Source organism: Lygodium microphyllum, chromosome 5 (assembly GCF_053477565.2).
Source record: "Lygodium microphyllum isolate KBCC chromosome 5, Lygodium_microphyllum_v1.1.10, whole genome shotgun sequence".
NCBI classification, from domain to species: domain Eukaryota; kingdom Viridiplantae; phylum Streptophyta; class Polypodiopsida; order Schizaeales; family Lygodiaceae; genus Lygodium; species Lygodium microphyllum.
Genome location: NC_141139.1, coordinates 150,564,939 through 150,579,905, shown reverse-complemented (window position 1 = coordinate 150,579,905; position 14,967 = coordinate 150,564,939). Strand labels below are relative to the sequence as shown.

General features: G+C 44.3%; 1 protein-coding gene across 1 annotated transcript in view; it reads right to left on the bottom strand.

The window, feature by feature from the left end:
• TTN7 (Structural maintenance of chromosomes (SMC) family protein) overlaps positions 1–14,967 on the bottom strand; it is a 92,028-nt gene that overhangs the window by 50,408 nt on the left and 26,653 nt on the right. Inside the window, exons 2-8 of the mRNA XM_087678520.1 lie at positions 3,313–3,388; positions 2,215–2,253; positions 2,040–2,107; positions 1,849–1,920; positions 1,565–1,644; positions 1,395–1,473; positions 1,196–1,313 (exon numbers count right to left, since the gene is read on the bottom strand). Coding sequence (XP_087534646.1) covers positions 1,196–1,313; positions 1,395–1,473; positions 1,565–1,644; positions 1,849–1,920; positions 2,040–2,107; positions 2,215–2,253; positions 3,313–3,388 — 532 coding nt within the window. The remainder of the gene's footprint in view (positions 1–1,195; positions 1,314–1,394; positions 1,474–1,564; positions 1,645–1,848; positions 1,921–2,039; positions 2,108–2,214; positions 2,254–3,312; positions 3,389–14,967) is intronic.

Here is a 14,967-nt window from a genome sequence, read left to right as displayed (position 1 = left end):
AGGCGGGCTGCAGGCTGGAAACTGGGCGCCAACAGCAGTAGAGGGTGTGTGGGCTGGTGTAACCTGCAAACAAGGATGATGGCTGAATGGGGGCAGCCTGTCTATTTATAGATGTGGAAGGGCGCCCCAAAAATAAGGGTTTCCACTAAACTCTCTCGAACCGCTCCCCATTTCAGGGTTTTACTCTAAAAGAGCATTTTTAGTGTGTTTTGGGGCTGTTTAAGAGGCTAATCAGCAAGTAAAGCATATTTTAGCTCAACAAGAGCTACAGAGAGAGGTAGAGCTCACCGCCCACACCCAACAGGCCCACACCCCCGCAAGAGAGAGCACCTACAGATACAGCAGATACTACAGCGCCACCAAGGAGCCATACCCCGCCGCTTCAGCCTCTCCGTGCTAGACAGGCCCATGCAGGACATCTTAATATGACCATGCTCCATGAGCAATTTCACACTGCACTTGAAGTACATCTAGATTGTATCGAGTCTGTATACCATTTTGTACCTACTCACCTAGTTCACCATAACACTAGATAGTAGCTTTATTGGGACTTGGAAAACTTCCTAGACATTTTGTATGTAACCTTTTGGTCTCATAGGCCAACTTGGCCTTTTGTAGACGTTAATATAACTCTCTCTCTCTCTCTCTCTCTCTCTCTCTCTCTCTCTCTCAGAAGCAAGGCTCTTTAAGAAGGCATGTAGCACGTAGCACGTCATGTTTATACTTTATACGGTCCATAGAGATGCATTGTAGTTTGTAATGCATTGATCCAAGACACATGTAGTAAGGGATATAGAGGAGCATGTAATCAGCATGGTCGAACAAAACAAGAAGGCACACTTTATACAAATCCAGATCTAAATAGTGGAAGATCAACAACCATCTGCCTAGAAGCATTGCTATTTTGCACCAACCACTCACACTATGCCATACAAGGAGATTCAACATGCATGTCTCGAGAGTCCATACACAAACATCATGAGATCTCTAGTCTTGCCAAAGACTCTGTAGTACTGGGGCAATATGCAGACCTCCCCTCCCCTCCCCCCCCCCCCTCTCTCTCTCTCAGAGAACTCTAGCAATCAGCACTTGACACAAATAAACACGCCATTCCCTTCTCTTATCCATTTGCACTCCAGTAATCAGCTGCAAACTTGAACTGCCAAAACTCAAGTACAGGCTTTTGAGCACTTGCCAGTGTCTTGCATGATTTTCAAGCTTTCCTTTCTGCGTTCTTCATATACACGAGTCCCACCAATTTCTTTGAGCAGATCTAACCGCTCTGCATCTTTCATCAATGTCAAGGATGCTATCTGTAAAAGGAAAAGACTTTCAGCTATATACTGAAAGAATATTATCCCGGACTGCTGTCATGTTGACAAAGTTGGGCTCACTTTTCCTTGTTGTACAACATAGTAAGGGTTTGATCGAGAAAAACCAGCACTCTCCAAAAGATTCATAACCTCCGTTTTCCTGTCATCCACAGAACGGATAGATTCATGAACACTGATCATTTACAAAAGCACATGAATTTTACTTTAAAGCATGATAATGCTGAGCTAACGTTATGTGCTTCTTATCCAGATAATATTCATCTTTCTTCAGCCCAATTGTTCTTCTCAAGCGAACTTCATCTCTGTCAACCTGTTTAACAAGCAGCAAATCCAAAATGACTAAAACAGGAATAGCTGAGGTATCCATTATCCATAAATAATATCAACATAATTCTCTCAGCTCACTTATAAAGCAACATTGCCGTCTTTCCGAGGTACTAAAATGGAGATGCATACAGCAAGAAACATCTACTTCTCTGCAGTGGTATGCATCAGCATTGTTGGAAGAACTTACAGGAATGCGATTGTCGCTGTTGTCAAAGACAATTTCTACAAAAGCAGACAGCACCTGATGCCCTGCACCTTCCTGCAAATCAAAGCAAAGTGAAATCACAGGATTGGTGTTTGTTCAAATGCACTTGCTTCCACCACATGTATACATGGTCTTTTCTAAGCAACAGAAGAACCGAAGTATAATCAACTAACATGAAGAAGGGCTTGTCTGTCCTCAGCTCGTAGATTTTGAAAAAGGTCACTAAGAACAAACCGAATAGCTGAACACCCCAGAAACACGCAAAGGGCCAGAAAAACACATCATCAGCTACGTAAGAAATAACTGAAAATCTATAAGATGTTTCTATACAAAATCAGCCAACCCTACCATGGAAAAAATTTGTCTTGCCCGAACCATTTGCTCCAACTGATTTCTCGACCAAAAGCATACAATTAAAACAAACAAGGTAAGTTGATAATCCTTCAAAACGTTTCCAAAGCCTTTACTTCTTGAAATTCACGAGGGTCAAACAGATAACGATGAATTTATGGCAAGAAGTGGAACTTTCACCAAAAAAAAAGGGTATTGTCCAAGTACCAAAACATGCAGAATGGCTGAACAAAATAAACAGAACAAACCAGAAGTGCAGAAAACGATCAGACTCTGTCATATAATATCGTTATCATTAACTGTACACAAGCCCATGCAAAATCAATGTTCCAAATGCAAAGGGCAGTAACCCACTTAAGGAACCACCGCAGTGAGAGGTTTTGCTCCTTTGACATTGCAAAAGTTGGTGATTAAATATTAAGAGCTAACTCAAACCAAAGAAGCTTGATCAACTCTCACACATGACTAAAACCTGTGACTACCTGGGGTATTCTACTAGCCCTAACCCTAATTTGAAAGACATTCCCGTGACAAAGTTTATCAAGATGGTCTACTTAACCCCAACATTAGCCAATGGGTGGAATGTTTATGTAAAATGACTTACAAAACTTAAATGGATATGCATACAATCCTAACCCTGTGTTGATGCAGGGTAATCGCTTAGCCAATCAGGTAGATGCCAACAACAGCCCTGACCTATATAGTGGAAGACTAAAGTCTAAACTTTTAAAAAGTGGTAGACAAAGGATTTGAGTCTCAGCTGACTAGCGGAAAGCTCCCTTTGGGGCCCTTTGGGCCCTAAGTGGGGGTTAGACTGATACATCGCTTTAATTTCTTGGTGTCTAGCTTTTACAAGCATGCAAGCAAGATGTTTCAAGATCAAGTGTAACATAGAGTATTATTATGAAATTTGATTGCCAACAATGTGTTGCAAGATAGCACAAGGCAAGAATGAAATAAATGTGTAACCTCTTTTTCGTTCATATGTCTACACAGCCAAGCACAAACCTCATGACATGAAAAGAAGAGCAAAACTAATAGCTTCAAACTATTTGAGTTACTATTGCATAGGACAAGAACAGTTTTCCATAGTACCAACACAATTGTGCTTGGGACTGAAAGGTTTTGTAGCGACTTGCTCCTTGTAACTTTTGAATCCTTCAATTATAACCTGGTGTCCAAAAAAAGGAAAAGAATAGAATAACCGGCACAAATTATAAAACAGGGCAAGACTACAATAGAAATAAGGATTGCATGATCTTCAACTCATTATGCTTATTAAGCCACCACACTTACGCTATCATTAAAGACTAGATTTTAAATGGTCTCTGTTTCAGTCATTTAGCTTATAATGCCACCAAATTTACACTATAAAATAACCAGATTCAGATGGTTTATCCAACCCCCTAATGAAATCCCTTTTTTTGTAGAAGCCATTGTGTATTTAAGGTAAAATAATATTTCTCTATAAGTAGCAACATATTGCAAAAGTAAGATGCTATGCATTTTATTCCAAAGCATCCCAATTCCACTTCATCTCCTTTTAAGTATTTTTAAGAAACACTACCCAAATAGGGACCATGTAGTTAAAATTTGTCCACTCTCCTAAGGCTCATCCATCACGTGCACGCTTGAGGTCCGAGGGTCTCTTAAATTCATAGATTGTCTTTAGAAAGGTGTCCAAGGTCTAAGAAGAACGATCCTTGAAAGTGGAAAGAATGGTTGTGATTGGAAAAATGCTAGCAAAACACGATCCCTTTACAAATATAAGGCTCATCCAGATGGCTTGAAGATCTAGAAACTTCAACATAGGTTAAAAACATGATCTAAACTTAGTTTGTTTCGCCTTGGTACTTTTTTTAATACTCATCCTTTAAGCAACATTGCATAAACCTCCCAATCAATATTTTCATGGCCCTTAGACATTTGCATAGGTTCAAGAATATCCTGCCCCTTTGCATCACTTTGAAGCAAATACTCTCCTTGTACATAAGTCTATATACAAAGTCCCCTTTCCAAAAATCTATGGCACAGAGATTGAGCTGAGTCAATTAATGCCTTTAAATCTAAACAATTGATCGATTCAAAATGCTCAAGTGATTAAAAACCCTTCCAAATTGAGAAACAACTTCACCCCACTGGTCCTCCCTTTGTTGGCAATGTGATGAATTTATAAGAGTATGGGATCGAAAGAAAGAGAGAGTGTGTTTACAACATTACAAGATCATGCATTAAATAACAAGACAATATAAAGCATAAATAGGAACAAATAATATAAAGCAAACCATGATGATAATAATAGCAAGAAAGAGACATGCGACAAGGGATTGAAATGAGAATGGGAACGGGGACAAGGACTAGGAAAAGGAGTGGCGATGACGACAAGGGATGGCCAAACCTAGCAAGTGGGGAGAGGGGTATGATAATACATTTCATGGTGACGAACTTTGGAAGTAGTTTACTTCTCCACAAATACCTTTTGCTCGTAGAATTGGAAGTACACTTCACTCTTGTACTTCAAAAAATAAGGCCACACATAACAATTGAGGTCGTCCACAATCAACATCAAATACTTGGCCTTCCCAAAGAAGACCGTGCCCATAGGTCCACAAAGGTCGGTATGTACCAACTCAAGCAAGGTAGAAGCCCTCCTATTGGCAACCTATGGATGTAGCTGCCTATGTTGCTTGCCCCTCAAATAACTAGGGTATAAACTATGAATAAGAGGGAAATCTGAAAGACCTTCCACTATCTTCTTCCGAGAAGCCCATCAAATAGCATCAATATTTAGATAACCATAAAGAGCATACCAAAGTAGCCCAAGCTCATGGGAAGACCTCACAGCTAAGGCTATGTGTGTAAAGCCCACCATTCTCCTATGAACTAGTCCAAAGAACGAAACTTGTAGAAGCATCCTCCATGGTCATTGCATCTTGTGTAAGGACAACATGGTACCTAGCCATGTAAGACCATGGAACAGACAATAGGCTAAAACCCAAATCCGGTACATTGAGGACTTTGGATAAAGAAGGTTGTCTGTCTAGCAATAAAGGAATAGTCCCCACTCCTCACACGAGAACAGTAGAGTTGTCACCAATGGTGACTATGCCCCCTCTGGTACTCATGTCCTAAAGCCAATCATGTCTATAGGTCATGTGAAAAGATGCCCCACTATCCACAAGCCAAGGCTTCTCCTGTGTGGAAGAAGCAATAGTTGTATCCTCCTCAACAAAGATATGCACAAAGACAAACTCTGTCATAGCTCGGGTGGCCTTCAATCCTTCTTGTTCGGCTTCAAATGGGGATACTTCTGCCAACACTTCTCGAGATGATTGCCCTTCCCACAACATGAGCACTTGGGCTGCTTCTCCTTCTTCTCATCCTTCTTGTCCTCTAATTTCTTTTCCTTAACCTTCTCCTTCTTCTTCTTCTCCATAGTTGTCAAGTACGAAAGGTACAATACATTATGATACAATAAAATATGGTACTAAATGGTACCTTATGATTTTATAAGGTAAAGTACAATATTAGTACGAAAAAAAATTAACATGATTTTTTTAAAAACCACAAATCAATAAATGATAGAACACAATGCACATGTTTAAAGTGAAAATAGCCATTTCATTACAAAATAAGATGAATACATGATGGTGGCCATCGCAATTGCATGGGCTACGCACAACATGCGATACAACTAGAGTCTAGTACATACATGATCCATAGATGAAACATCATAGTGGCATGTGGATACAATGATAGTAAACACAAAAAAGAGAGAGACCTATGAATCTATGATGAGGCATCACTATCTATCAAAAGATGACGTACCAACAAGACAGTAGGATTTGCAAGGAGGAACACGGAGTGAACTCGGCAAAGATGGAGAAGAGAAGAGAAGAGAAGAGAAACTCTCATGAATGGAATGATGAAGCTCTAAATCATGGAGTGAATGTGATACAAGGAAAGAAGGGTGTCGTAGCACAAGGAAAATGGTGAAAACAACCACGAACCGCAACGTCCTCCTGAAGGGGTATGAGGGTAGTGGAGAGGTTGGAGAGAAGAAGTGACGGACTGAATGAATCAACCGTAAAGAATGAGTGAGAGAGTGGCCTATAAATAGGCAGTGTCAATCTAGGGTGGCACCCCTTTTTGGGACTACAAACCCTAAACGCAAAACGCAAAAACGCAAAAAAACACAAACTGCGGATGAAGGGTGAAGGGTTTCTCAACACCCCCTCTTAGGCCCAAAAAGGGGAAGAAAAGAAGAGTGAGGCGGAGATGGAATGCTACATGTTGAAGAATGCTCATGCAACAAGTGCCACTTGGACGGTGTCCCTTGTGGGAAAATTGTTCACTTGCCCAAGCGCCCTAGTACAAAGATGATGAAAAAATGCAATGCAGAGGAGGAAAAGGAAGATGTAGAGGATCCCTAAGATCCAAGGCTTACACCTCAAAGGTAACCTGTAGTAAAGAACAATAGATAGAGTGAACTGGAGAACCCAAAACTCAACCTCGGGAGAGAAGCCACTAGCTCTGTGCATCCATACAAGAAGGAATACGAAGCAAATCTAGCTGAACCTCCAAGTCCCTGATATAGGTAGATCCTCGAGATCCTGAGTATCAATAGATGAGATGACCGCTGGAAGGAAGCCATCCCATCCAAGGGTAGAAGAAAAAGGTAAAAGGCCCGCCAAGGTGTGCGAAGGATTGAGCAGTAGGTGGGGACCCCCTATGAAACTAGAGGAATAGGAGTCCCCTCTGAAGTCGCAATAGATGTAGATGTCCCCTCCAAGGGCAAAGAAAGATCATCCCCCTCTGAGGTAGATAGGGAATCCAAAAACTCATGGATCATGGACTCCGAAATGTCTGAGGATGAAGGAAGTACCGCCAGTCGTTCCGAAGAAGGTATCTCGGGTAGTGAAGAACTCCCAAAGGCGGCCTCTCGAACCTGAGTAGGTGAGGATGAAGGGTGGGGCTCAGACTGAGCAATGAGTGGACAACAGTCGCTTCTTCTCAATGGAGCATACCGAGAAGTCGAAGAAGAGGAAGGAGTTGAGCAGCCACTGTCTCTCAAAGGAGCGGACCGACGAGGAGATAGTATCAAACAATCATTGTCTCTTGATGGAGCAAACTGCAGAACCGTGGGCTGTGGTAGCCACTATACCCGAAAATAGATGGAAGAAGACTGCCGCTGGCATTGCGACAATCTCTAGGAGGTCGTAACGCCAGTCGATCCTCCATATGCTGGAAAGGACTTAGTGCGCATCGGATGCGTCTTATTGCCTTGAGCATAGTACTTTGATAGCCAATACAAAACGGTATCTGTGGCCCAGAAAGGAGAGGTAGCACAAGGAGTGCATGGTGGAAGATGCATATACTCCGAGGGGGTGGGGAGCAAAGGTCGAAGTCGGCAAGCATCGGTGGTGTGTTTGGTGATGCCACAGTAGAAGCACCCAGTAGTTTGGTCATCTATTGGTAAAGAAGCCATGGGTACCAATGTGCCTTGCTAAAGAAGGAAGAGGTGGAAGAGGTCAGCCCCATGAACCACGAACGCAATGTCTGCCTCAAGGGGTGTGAGGGCAGTGTGAAGCACAAACCGCAATGTCCGTCGCAAGGGGCGGGAGGACATTGGAAGAGCTAGAAATGAGCTGCTAGTGGGAGGAGGATGCAACCAGCAATAAGAGGTTGCAACCAGTAGAAAACCGCAAGTGAGGAGAGAAAAAGACTTAAAACGCAGGCTATAGGAGAGAGAAAACAGTAAATGCAGGCTGCAAGAGAGAGAGAGAGAGAGAGAGACTAAAAACGCAGAAAAAACCAGCAATAGCAATCAACATGCTGAAATCAGCTCCAAACAGTGTGGTAAGCTGGAAACAGGTGTCAGACTATTGTAGACAGCAACAGCCAGCTTGGACCGCGATGTCCTCTGCGTCCGGAGTGCGGGCAGCAATCTGAAATACTTGGAATCTGCAAAAACGAGATTGTTTTCTGAATGGAGAGTGATCAGCAACAGTCGCTCTGCTGTAAACAGCTGCAAACTATAGGTGAAAGGCTGGAAACAAGCGCTAGACTTTAGATGACAACAAGGGACAGCTAAGACTAGGATGTCCTCAGTGAAAGGGTGTGGACAACAAGCTGAAAACACCTAAAACCTACAAAACCGAGATTTTGATGCAACGGAAGAAGAAGAGAAGTGGATGCCGATGAACCCGCCACTGGTCTTTGCCATCACTGGAGTGGAGGATCTTTGCCACTGCTTGAGCACATCCAGTTCTGATACCATGTCAAAAGATAACATACCAGCGAGACAGTAGGGCTTGTGGGGAGAAACATAGAGTGAACTCAACAAACATGAAGAAGAGAAAAGGAGAGAAAAAACTTAGATGAATGGAATGATGAAATTTTGAATCATGGAGTGAATGTGATACAAGGGAAGAAGGGTACCGTAGCACAAGAAAGATGATGAAGATAGCCACGAACCACGAACCGCAATGTCCTCCTAAAGGGGTGTGAGGGCAGTGGAGACGCTGGAAAGAAGAGGTGACGGACTGAATGAATCAGCCGTAAAGAATGAGTGAGTGTGGCCTATAAATAGGCACAGTCAATCTAGGGTGGCGCCGCTTTTTGGGGCTGCAAACCCTAAACGCAAACTGCAGGTGAAGGGTGAAGGGTTTCTCAAAACTATCATCATCATCAAAACCATCTAAGTGCTCATCAAGAGAATTTAAAGATGAGACCTATGAATCTATGACGAGGTATATCACTATCATCACCATCAAAACCATCTGAGTGCTCATCAAGCGAATCTAAAGATGACTCCTCTATATCGAATGATGAGACACTCTCATACTCATCCTCACTAATGAGGTTACTATCATCATCAAATGATGGCTCCCTAGCTGCTGGCTGTGTAGGCAAGAGGGGAATGCCATCATAAGGCACAAGATGTAACCTACCAAAGCCCCGCCTTACATATGTTTGCAAGACACTCAAACCACCCCTCCTCGATGTCGAAGGGTGCCCAATGACCGTGCCCCTACTACCACCTACTCAAACTCTTCACCCACAAGCATGCTGACTGCGATTGTCAAGAGTATCTGCTACTATAAGCTCTCTATAGAGCTTTGCAAAAATCATCTCCTCCTCATCCACCTCTTGATATACACTCAAAAGAGTGTCGCTCTGCAAAAATCATCGTCCACCTCCCTCTCCACCTTGTGATGTACACTCTTGCCTTAGAATGCAATTCCGATAGGGATAAGACCTGTTCGCATGGTCATTAGGATTTTTCTATGAAAATTCTTTATGTTTCTGATTTAGGTTTTAAGCTATTTTTTGTTATAGTTTAGAGAACCACATGGTTTTCACATAGCATATTGTTATTGTTGAAGGTACATTCTAGTGATACAGTTTGGAAAAGTACTCAGGATGTGAACTCTACTATCTCATAAGCCTTGATGCTCGATCTTTATCAACTCATGGGCTACTTTGGCAAGCTCACTAGGACATGCACATGAACTTTGTTTAGACTGGATGTTCCAATGCCACTAAACCATGGATGGGATCACCGTGCAATCACATGCCTCCACCAATGCTACTCAAAAGAAGTAAATGAGAAGGTCCATGGTGAACCCCTCACAATCACTCATGCGTATCACCCTATAAAAGGGAGTCACAAAAATGACAACGACATGGACTTTCTGCCAAAACTGCTCATTAAGGCACAAGCACTGCATGGCTTTAGCCTCCTCTGTCACGGATCATCCCACTCATTCCATAGAGTGGACACCACTAACGCAGACCACACCTCATAAAGGTGCTCAAGTAACAACCACATACAAGCAAACCGAGTCAAAGAAGGCTTCTTCTGTTAGCAGTCATGTTTGTCATGCCTTGTCATCTCCTGCCTGTGAGCCTCAGTCTGAGTCAGTCGAGGACATTAGGAGCTCTGACATGTTTGTCATGTGTTATGATGGGGGAGGCTAGTCACTCTTGATTGGCTGTCTTAGGATGTGTATATCTTTTTGGCCTCTTTTAGTGGGCAGCCACTGGCTGCCCGGCCACTTTTTGGTCACTGTTGTGGGGCGCCCGTTTTAGGGCATTTTTAGGGTTTGCGCCCATTTTAGGGTTTGCGCCCGTTTTAGGGTTAGGGTTAGGGTTTGTCCTTTGCCTATTTATAGGCAGCCCCCCTCCCCACTTGATCACTTGTCTTCTTGCAGATTCCGACACTCCTTCTCCCCCGTGGTGGTGCTGCCATCATCATCAGCCTGATCTGGTGCCCTCACTGACGCTGTGGGCTGCGTGTAGGGACTGATCAGTCCATTTCAGTGTATTCAGCATTCATTTCAGTCAGTGCAGATTTCTCTTCCTTATTTTCTGCTTTCTCTCTCTCTCCCCCTCCGTGTTCGTATTCCCTCTTCCGCAGCGCACTCTCACATGGTATCAGAGCCGAAGGAGAGTACACGGACCTGAGATTTACGCGGGAGAACACCCACAACTTTGCGTTTGCTGGTCAAGACGTCTCCAACAGCTGAGGCATCACCTTCTGCACCATCTTCTTGATCAAGGCGGCCTGTTTTGGTGTCACATCTTTGCGTTTGCTGCTGGCGTCATCCCCAACAGCCAAGGCGGCCCTTCCAGGAGGTCCCAAATATTTGCGTTTGCTGCTGGCGCCTTCTCTACTGGCTGCCACGTCATCATCAACCTCTTCCTGCTTGCATTTTCAGCCAGGCGGCTTTCCCAACAGCTGGGCGACATCTTCCTTACTGGCGTTTTGAGGCAGGAGGCTGTTTTTCTATGGTGATTGCATCGTTAGCATTTGCGTTTGACATCATCCTTACGTTCTGTGCAAGGCGGCCAGCTCAGGAGCTTCTGGTGTTTGTGTTTTGGCACCGGCAACCTTCCCTTGTTGTGTTTTGGTGTTTGCAGATATCGAAGATGTCTTCTCATCAGTTTACGGGCTTTGATGACTCAGATGATGAGCTTTTGTCTCGACACTCATCTGAACGGAGGCGTGATTTTTATCACGAGGACCGTCGTCCGGAGTCTATTCCTCTTTCCCGTCCCCCTTCTATTCATGTATCTCGGCGATCCCCTTCCAGTGGGCCGACGATGCAGCCTTTGGTACCCCCTGTACAAGTACCCGTACTTCCTCAGCTGCCCAAAGAGGACTGGTTGGATGGCTCCAACTTTTCTCTGTGGTCTTGCAAGGTGGAGTGTATCTTGGACTCCTTCGATCTTTGGGAGCTTGTTTCTGTTCCTATTCCCCGGCCTAAGGTGGATCCCGCAGATGGGATATCTATGGATCGTGCAGCCTTATGGGATCGGCTTGATTCTAGAGCCAAATATTTCCTCTTTCTGAGTTTGCACGATTCTGTCCTTGTTCATGTTCACAGGTTGAAGACTGCAACAGACGTGTGGAGAAAGCTCGCGTCTCTCTATCAACAGAAGACGTTTGCCCACCGGATATCTCTCGAAAAGAAGTTGCGGATGCTCGCTATTGATGATAGTCCTTCCATGAAGGACCACATCAACAGATTACAGGATATGAGGGATGAGCTTGCATCCCTCGGTCGGACGATATCTTCTGAAGACATGGCTATGATTCTTTTGACTCAGCTGCCATCGCCTCGGTTTGATGTCTTCTACACCAGCCTTCTTACATCGAGGACCCGTGAGAAGCTTCTATGGGAGGAGCTATCCCCGCTTGTCTTGGAGCATGACGAGCGACTCAGAGAGGTCAGTGCTAGTGGATCTAACTCCACTAGAGCCTTTGTTGCAGGTTCGAGAGGACAGAAGAAGAAGAAGACGAAGTCAAAGGCTACGAAGAAGGACAGTTCTTCAGGCTCTGACTCAGATTCAGAGAGACCGAAGTGCCCACACTGTGGAAAAGGGACACATCCAGAGGAGAAATGCTGAAAGAAGTATCCTCACCTTCGTCCACGAGCGAAGGGTGGATCTACATCGGAGCCTTCTTCTACCTCTACACCCGTTGTTACCCATGAGTCAGTGTTCCTTCATATCCATGCTTTGGAGGAGGATCCTTCTTCCGTGGCTGCAGTGTCTTCTGCACAGCCTTGGTTAGTGGACAGTGGTGCTTCGAGTCATATGACTCCCCGAGGTGATTTGTTACAGGATCTCCGTCCATCAGAGGGTTCAGTCACTGTTAGTGACATTTTATCGATGCCTATTAGTGGTGTTGGCACATTGCCTTTGTTTACCGACCGACCTTCGAGCTCCTTTTCACAAGCCCTACATGTTTCGGATTTGGGCCTTCCCCTCCTCTCAGTTTATGGTCTTACAAGGCTTGGCACACGAGTGATCTTCACCGAGCATGCCGTTGTTATTAAGGATTCTCTTACAGGAGCTGTCTTATCTACAGGTTGGCAAGAGAGCGGGCTTTACAGGCTCCATTCCCCTTCTTTGATGCAAGGTCCTCCGCGGCAGTCTATTGCTACACCCGTTCCCGCTTGTGCACCTTCTATTCCACAGGTTCCTTCCCATCCCCCACCTTCTCCTCCGGTGGTTCCCTCGTACCCCCCATCTCTTTCAGAGGGGGACGATCTCGGTGATGCAGCTGTGGATTCCCTGGCCCCTAGTGTTTTAGAGGGGGATTCCCAAGATCGTGAGGAGCTCCTTCAGCGGCAGTCTACATCGACGGACTTCATCGACATTGGCATTCCTCTTGCCACCCCAGGATCTATTTCCTCTTCGGCCTTCAGCCACATCCAGGATCTGAGAGGGGGTGTTAGCAGTCATGTTTGTCATGCCTTGTCATCTCCTGCCTGTGAGCCTCAGTCTGAGTCAGACGAGGACATTAGGAGCTCTGACATGTCTGTCATGTGTTATGATGGGGGAGGCTAGTCACTCTTGATTGGCTGTCTTAGGATGTGTATTTCTTTTCGGCCTCTTTTAGTGGGCAGCCACTGGCTGCCCGGCCACTTTTTGGTCACTGTTGTGGGGCGTCCATTTTAGGGCATTTTTAGGGTTTGCACCCATTTTAGGGTTAGGGTTAGGGTTTGTCCTTTGCCTATTTATAGGCAGCCCTCCTCCCCACTTGATCACTTGTCTTCTTGCAGATTCCGACACTCCTTCTCCCCCGTGGTGGTGCTGCCATCATCATCAGCCTGATCTGGTGCCCTCACTGACGCTGTGCGCTGCGTGCAGGGACTAATCAGTCCATTTCAGTGTATTCAGCATTCATTTCAATCAGTGCAGATTTCTCTTCCTTATTTTCTGCTTTCTCTCTCTCTCTTCCTCCGTGTTCGTATTTCCTCTTCCGCAGCGCACTCTCACATCTTCAACTCGAGCATGCTATGCTCACGATACATCGCAAGCACCTTTACCTTTACCGTGAAGAAGGTGACAACTAATGTAGCTTTGCAGACCACCCTCTTCACCCACTTCAACTTTCCAATGTCCTACATGAGCAAGTCCAAATAATGACTTGCACATGGAGTCCACACAATCGTGGAAAACTCGGCCTCAAGCAAACGGCCCATGCATTGATAATTCGATGCATTGTCAATAACAACTTGCACAACATTCGAGGGGCCCACCTACAACCACAAATTACAAGTAACAATACTTGGATGTTAGAGAGAGAGAGAGAGAGAGAGAGAGAGAGAGAGAGAGAGAGAGAGAGAGTTGAGCCTTTCAAGTTTCAACTTTCAAGATTCAAAAATAAAGAGAGATGGGGATTGGGGAAAAATAGAAAATCGAGATAGACATTAGAGAGAATAGAGAGAAAGATAGTTATGCATAAATTATAATGAAAGACACTAAAACAAATTTAAAAGGCAATGTATACCTCAATGATAGCTTACCGAATGTGACAATAGATGAATGCGCCCGTCATTTTCCTCCCCCTCTTGCCAATATCTATGGCCTACAAAAAGTAAGTGACAAGTGGACATGAGATGAGTATGTTGATGATGCCCCGTTTTTTACAATCACTCCATCAGTCAATGAGAATGGAGCAACAATATTTTATCCATGCAACCTGAGTAGGATCACGAACTCTATCAATCCTCTCCTTCTCTTCATCAATCTTTTTCGTCCTCATATCGTTTTATGTGACACTAGTCCATCCTTCACATGGATCCACTGCAACCAACCTATCTTCTCGGATAGGGTGGTTTAACTTAATTAAGCACTTAATTACAACAATCAGCAAATGAACATAAACTAAAATGCTCACTTTACCTTCATAAACTTGGACAGTGGACACCTTGTCGGCTCCAAAACTGGCACCCCTTTCAGTATTTCTTTAATTTCAATTGCTAATGGATAAATTACAAGCCAAGATTTCACGATCTCCTTGGCTGATTCAAAAGCCCCTTGCTGTTCCAATAATCAGCAAAGCATTCGAGCAAATTAACCCTTGATTTTCACCCAAGACTTGCTCTAATGGAACCCCAACTGGTCAAATGCTGCCCCAAATTCACAATAGATGGGCTGGCATCTGAAATCCTCACAATTCCACGAATTTCCGGTGATGATTTCAGTGTACAATGCCTTTGACTAATGGCATGGGTCCCAAGGTGGCTGCTAAACCCTAATTACTACTGTAATTTAGGGTTTACAGCAGTAAACTCTCTGTTGTACACCAAATTTGGCTGTACTCTGCTACCAATGGCTGAGAATTACTGAGAATGCTTGAGCATAGACTAGAGGAGATGAGAGAATGTTGTAGAGAGAGAGAAAATCAGCTAAAATGTATCTTTTGATTTGTAGCTCTGATGACAAATCTGA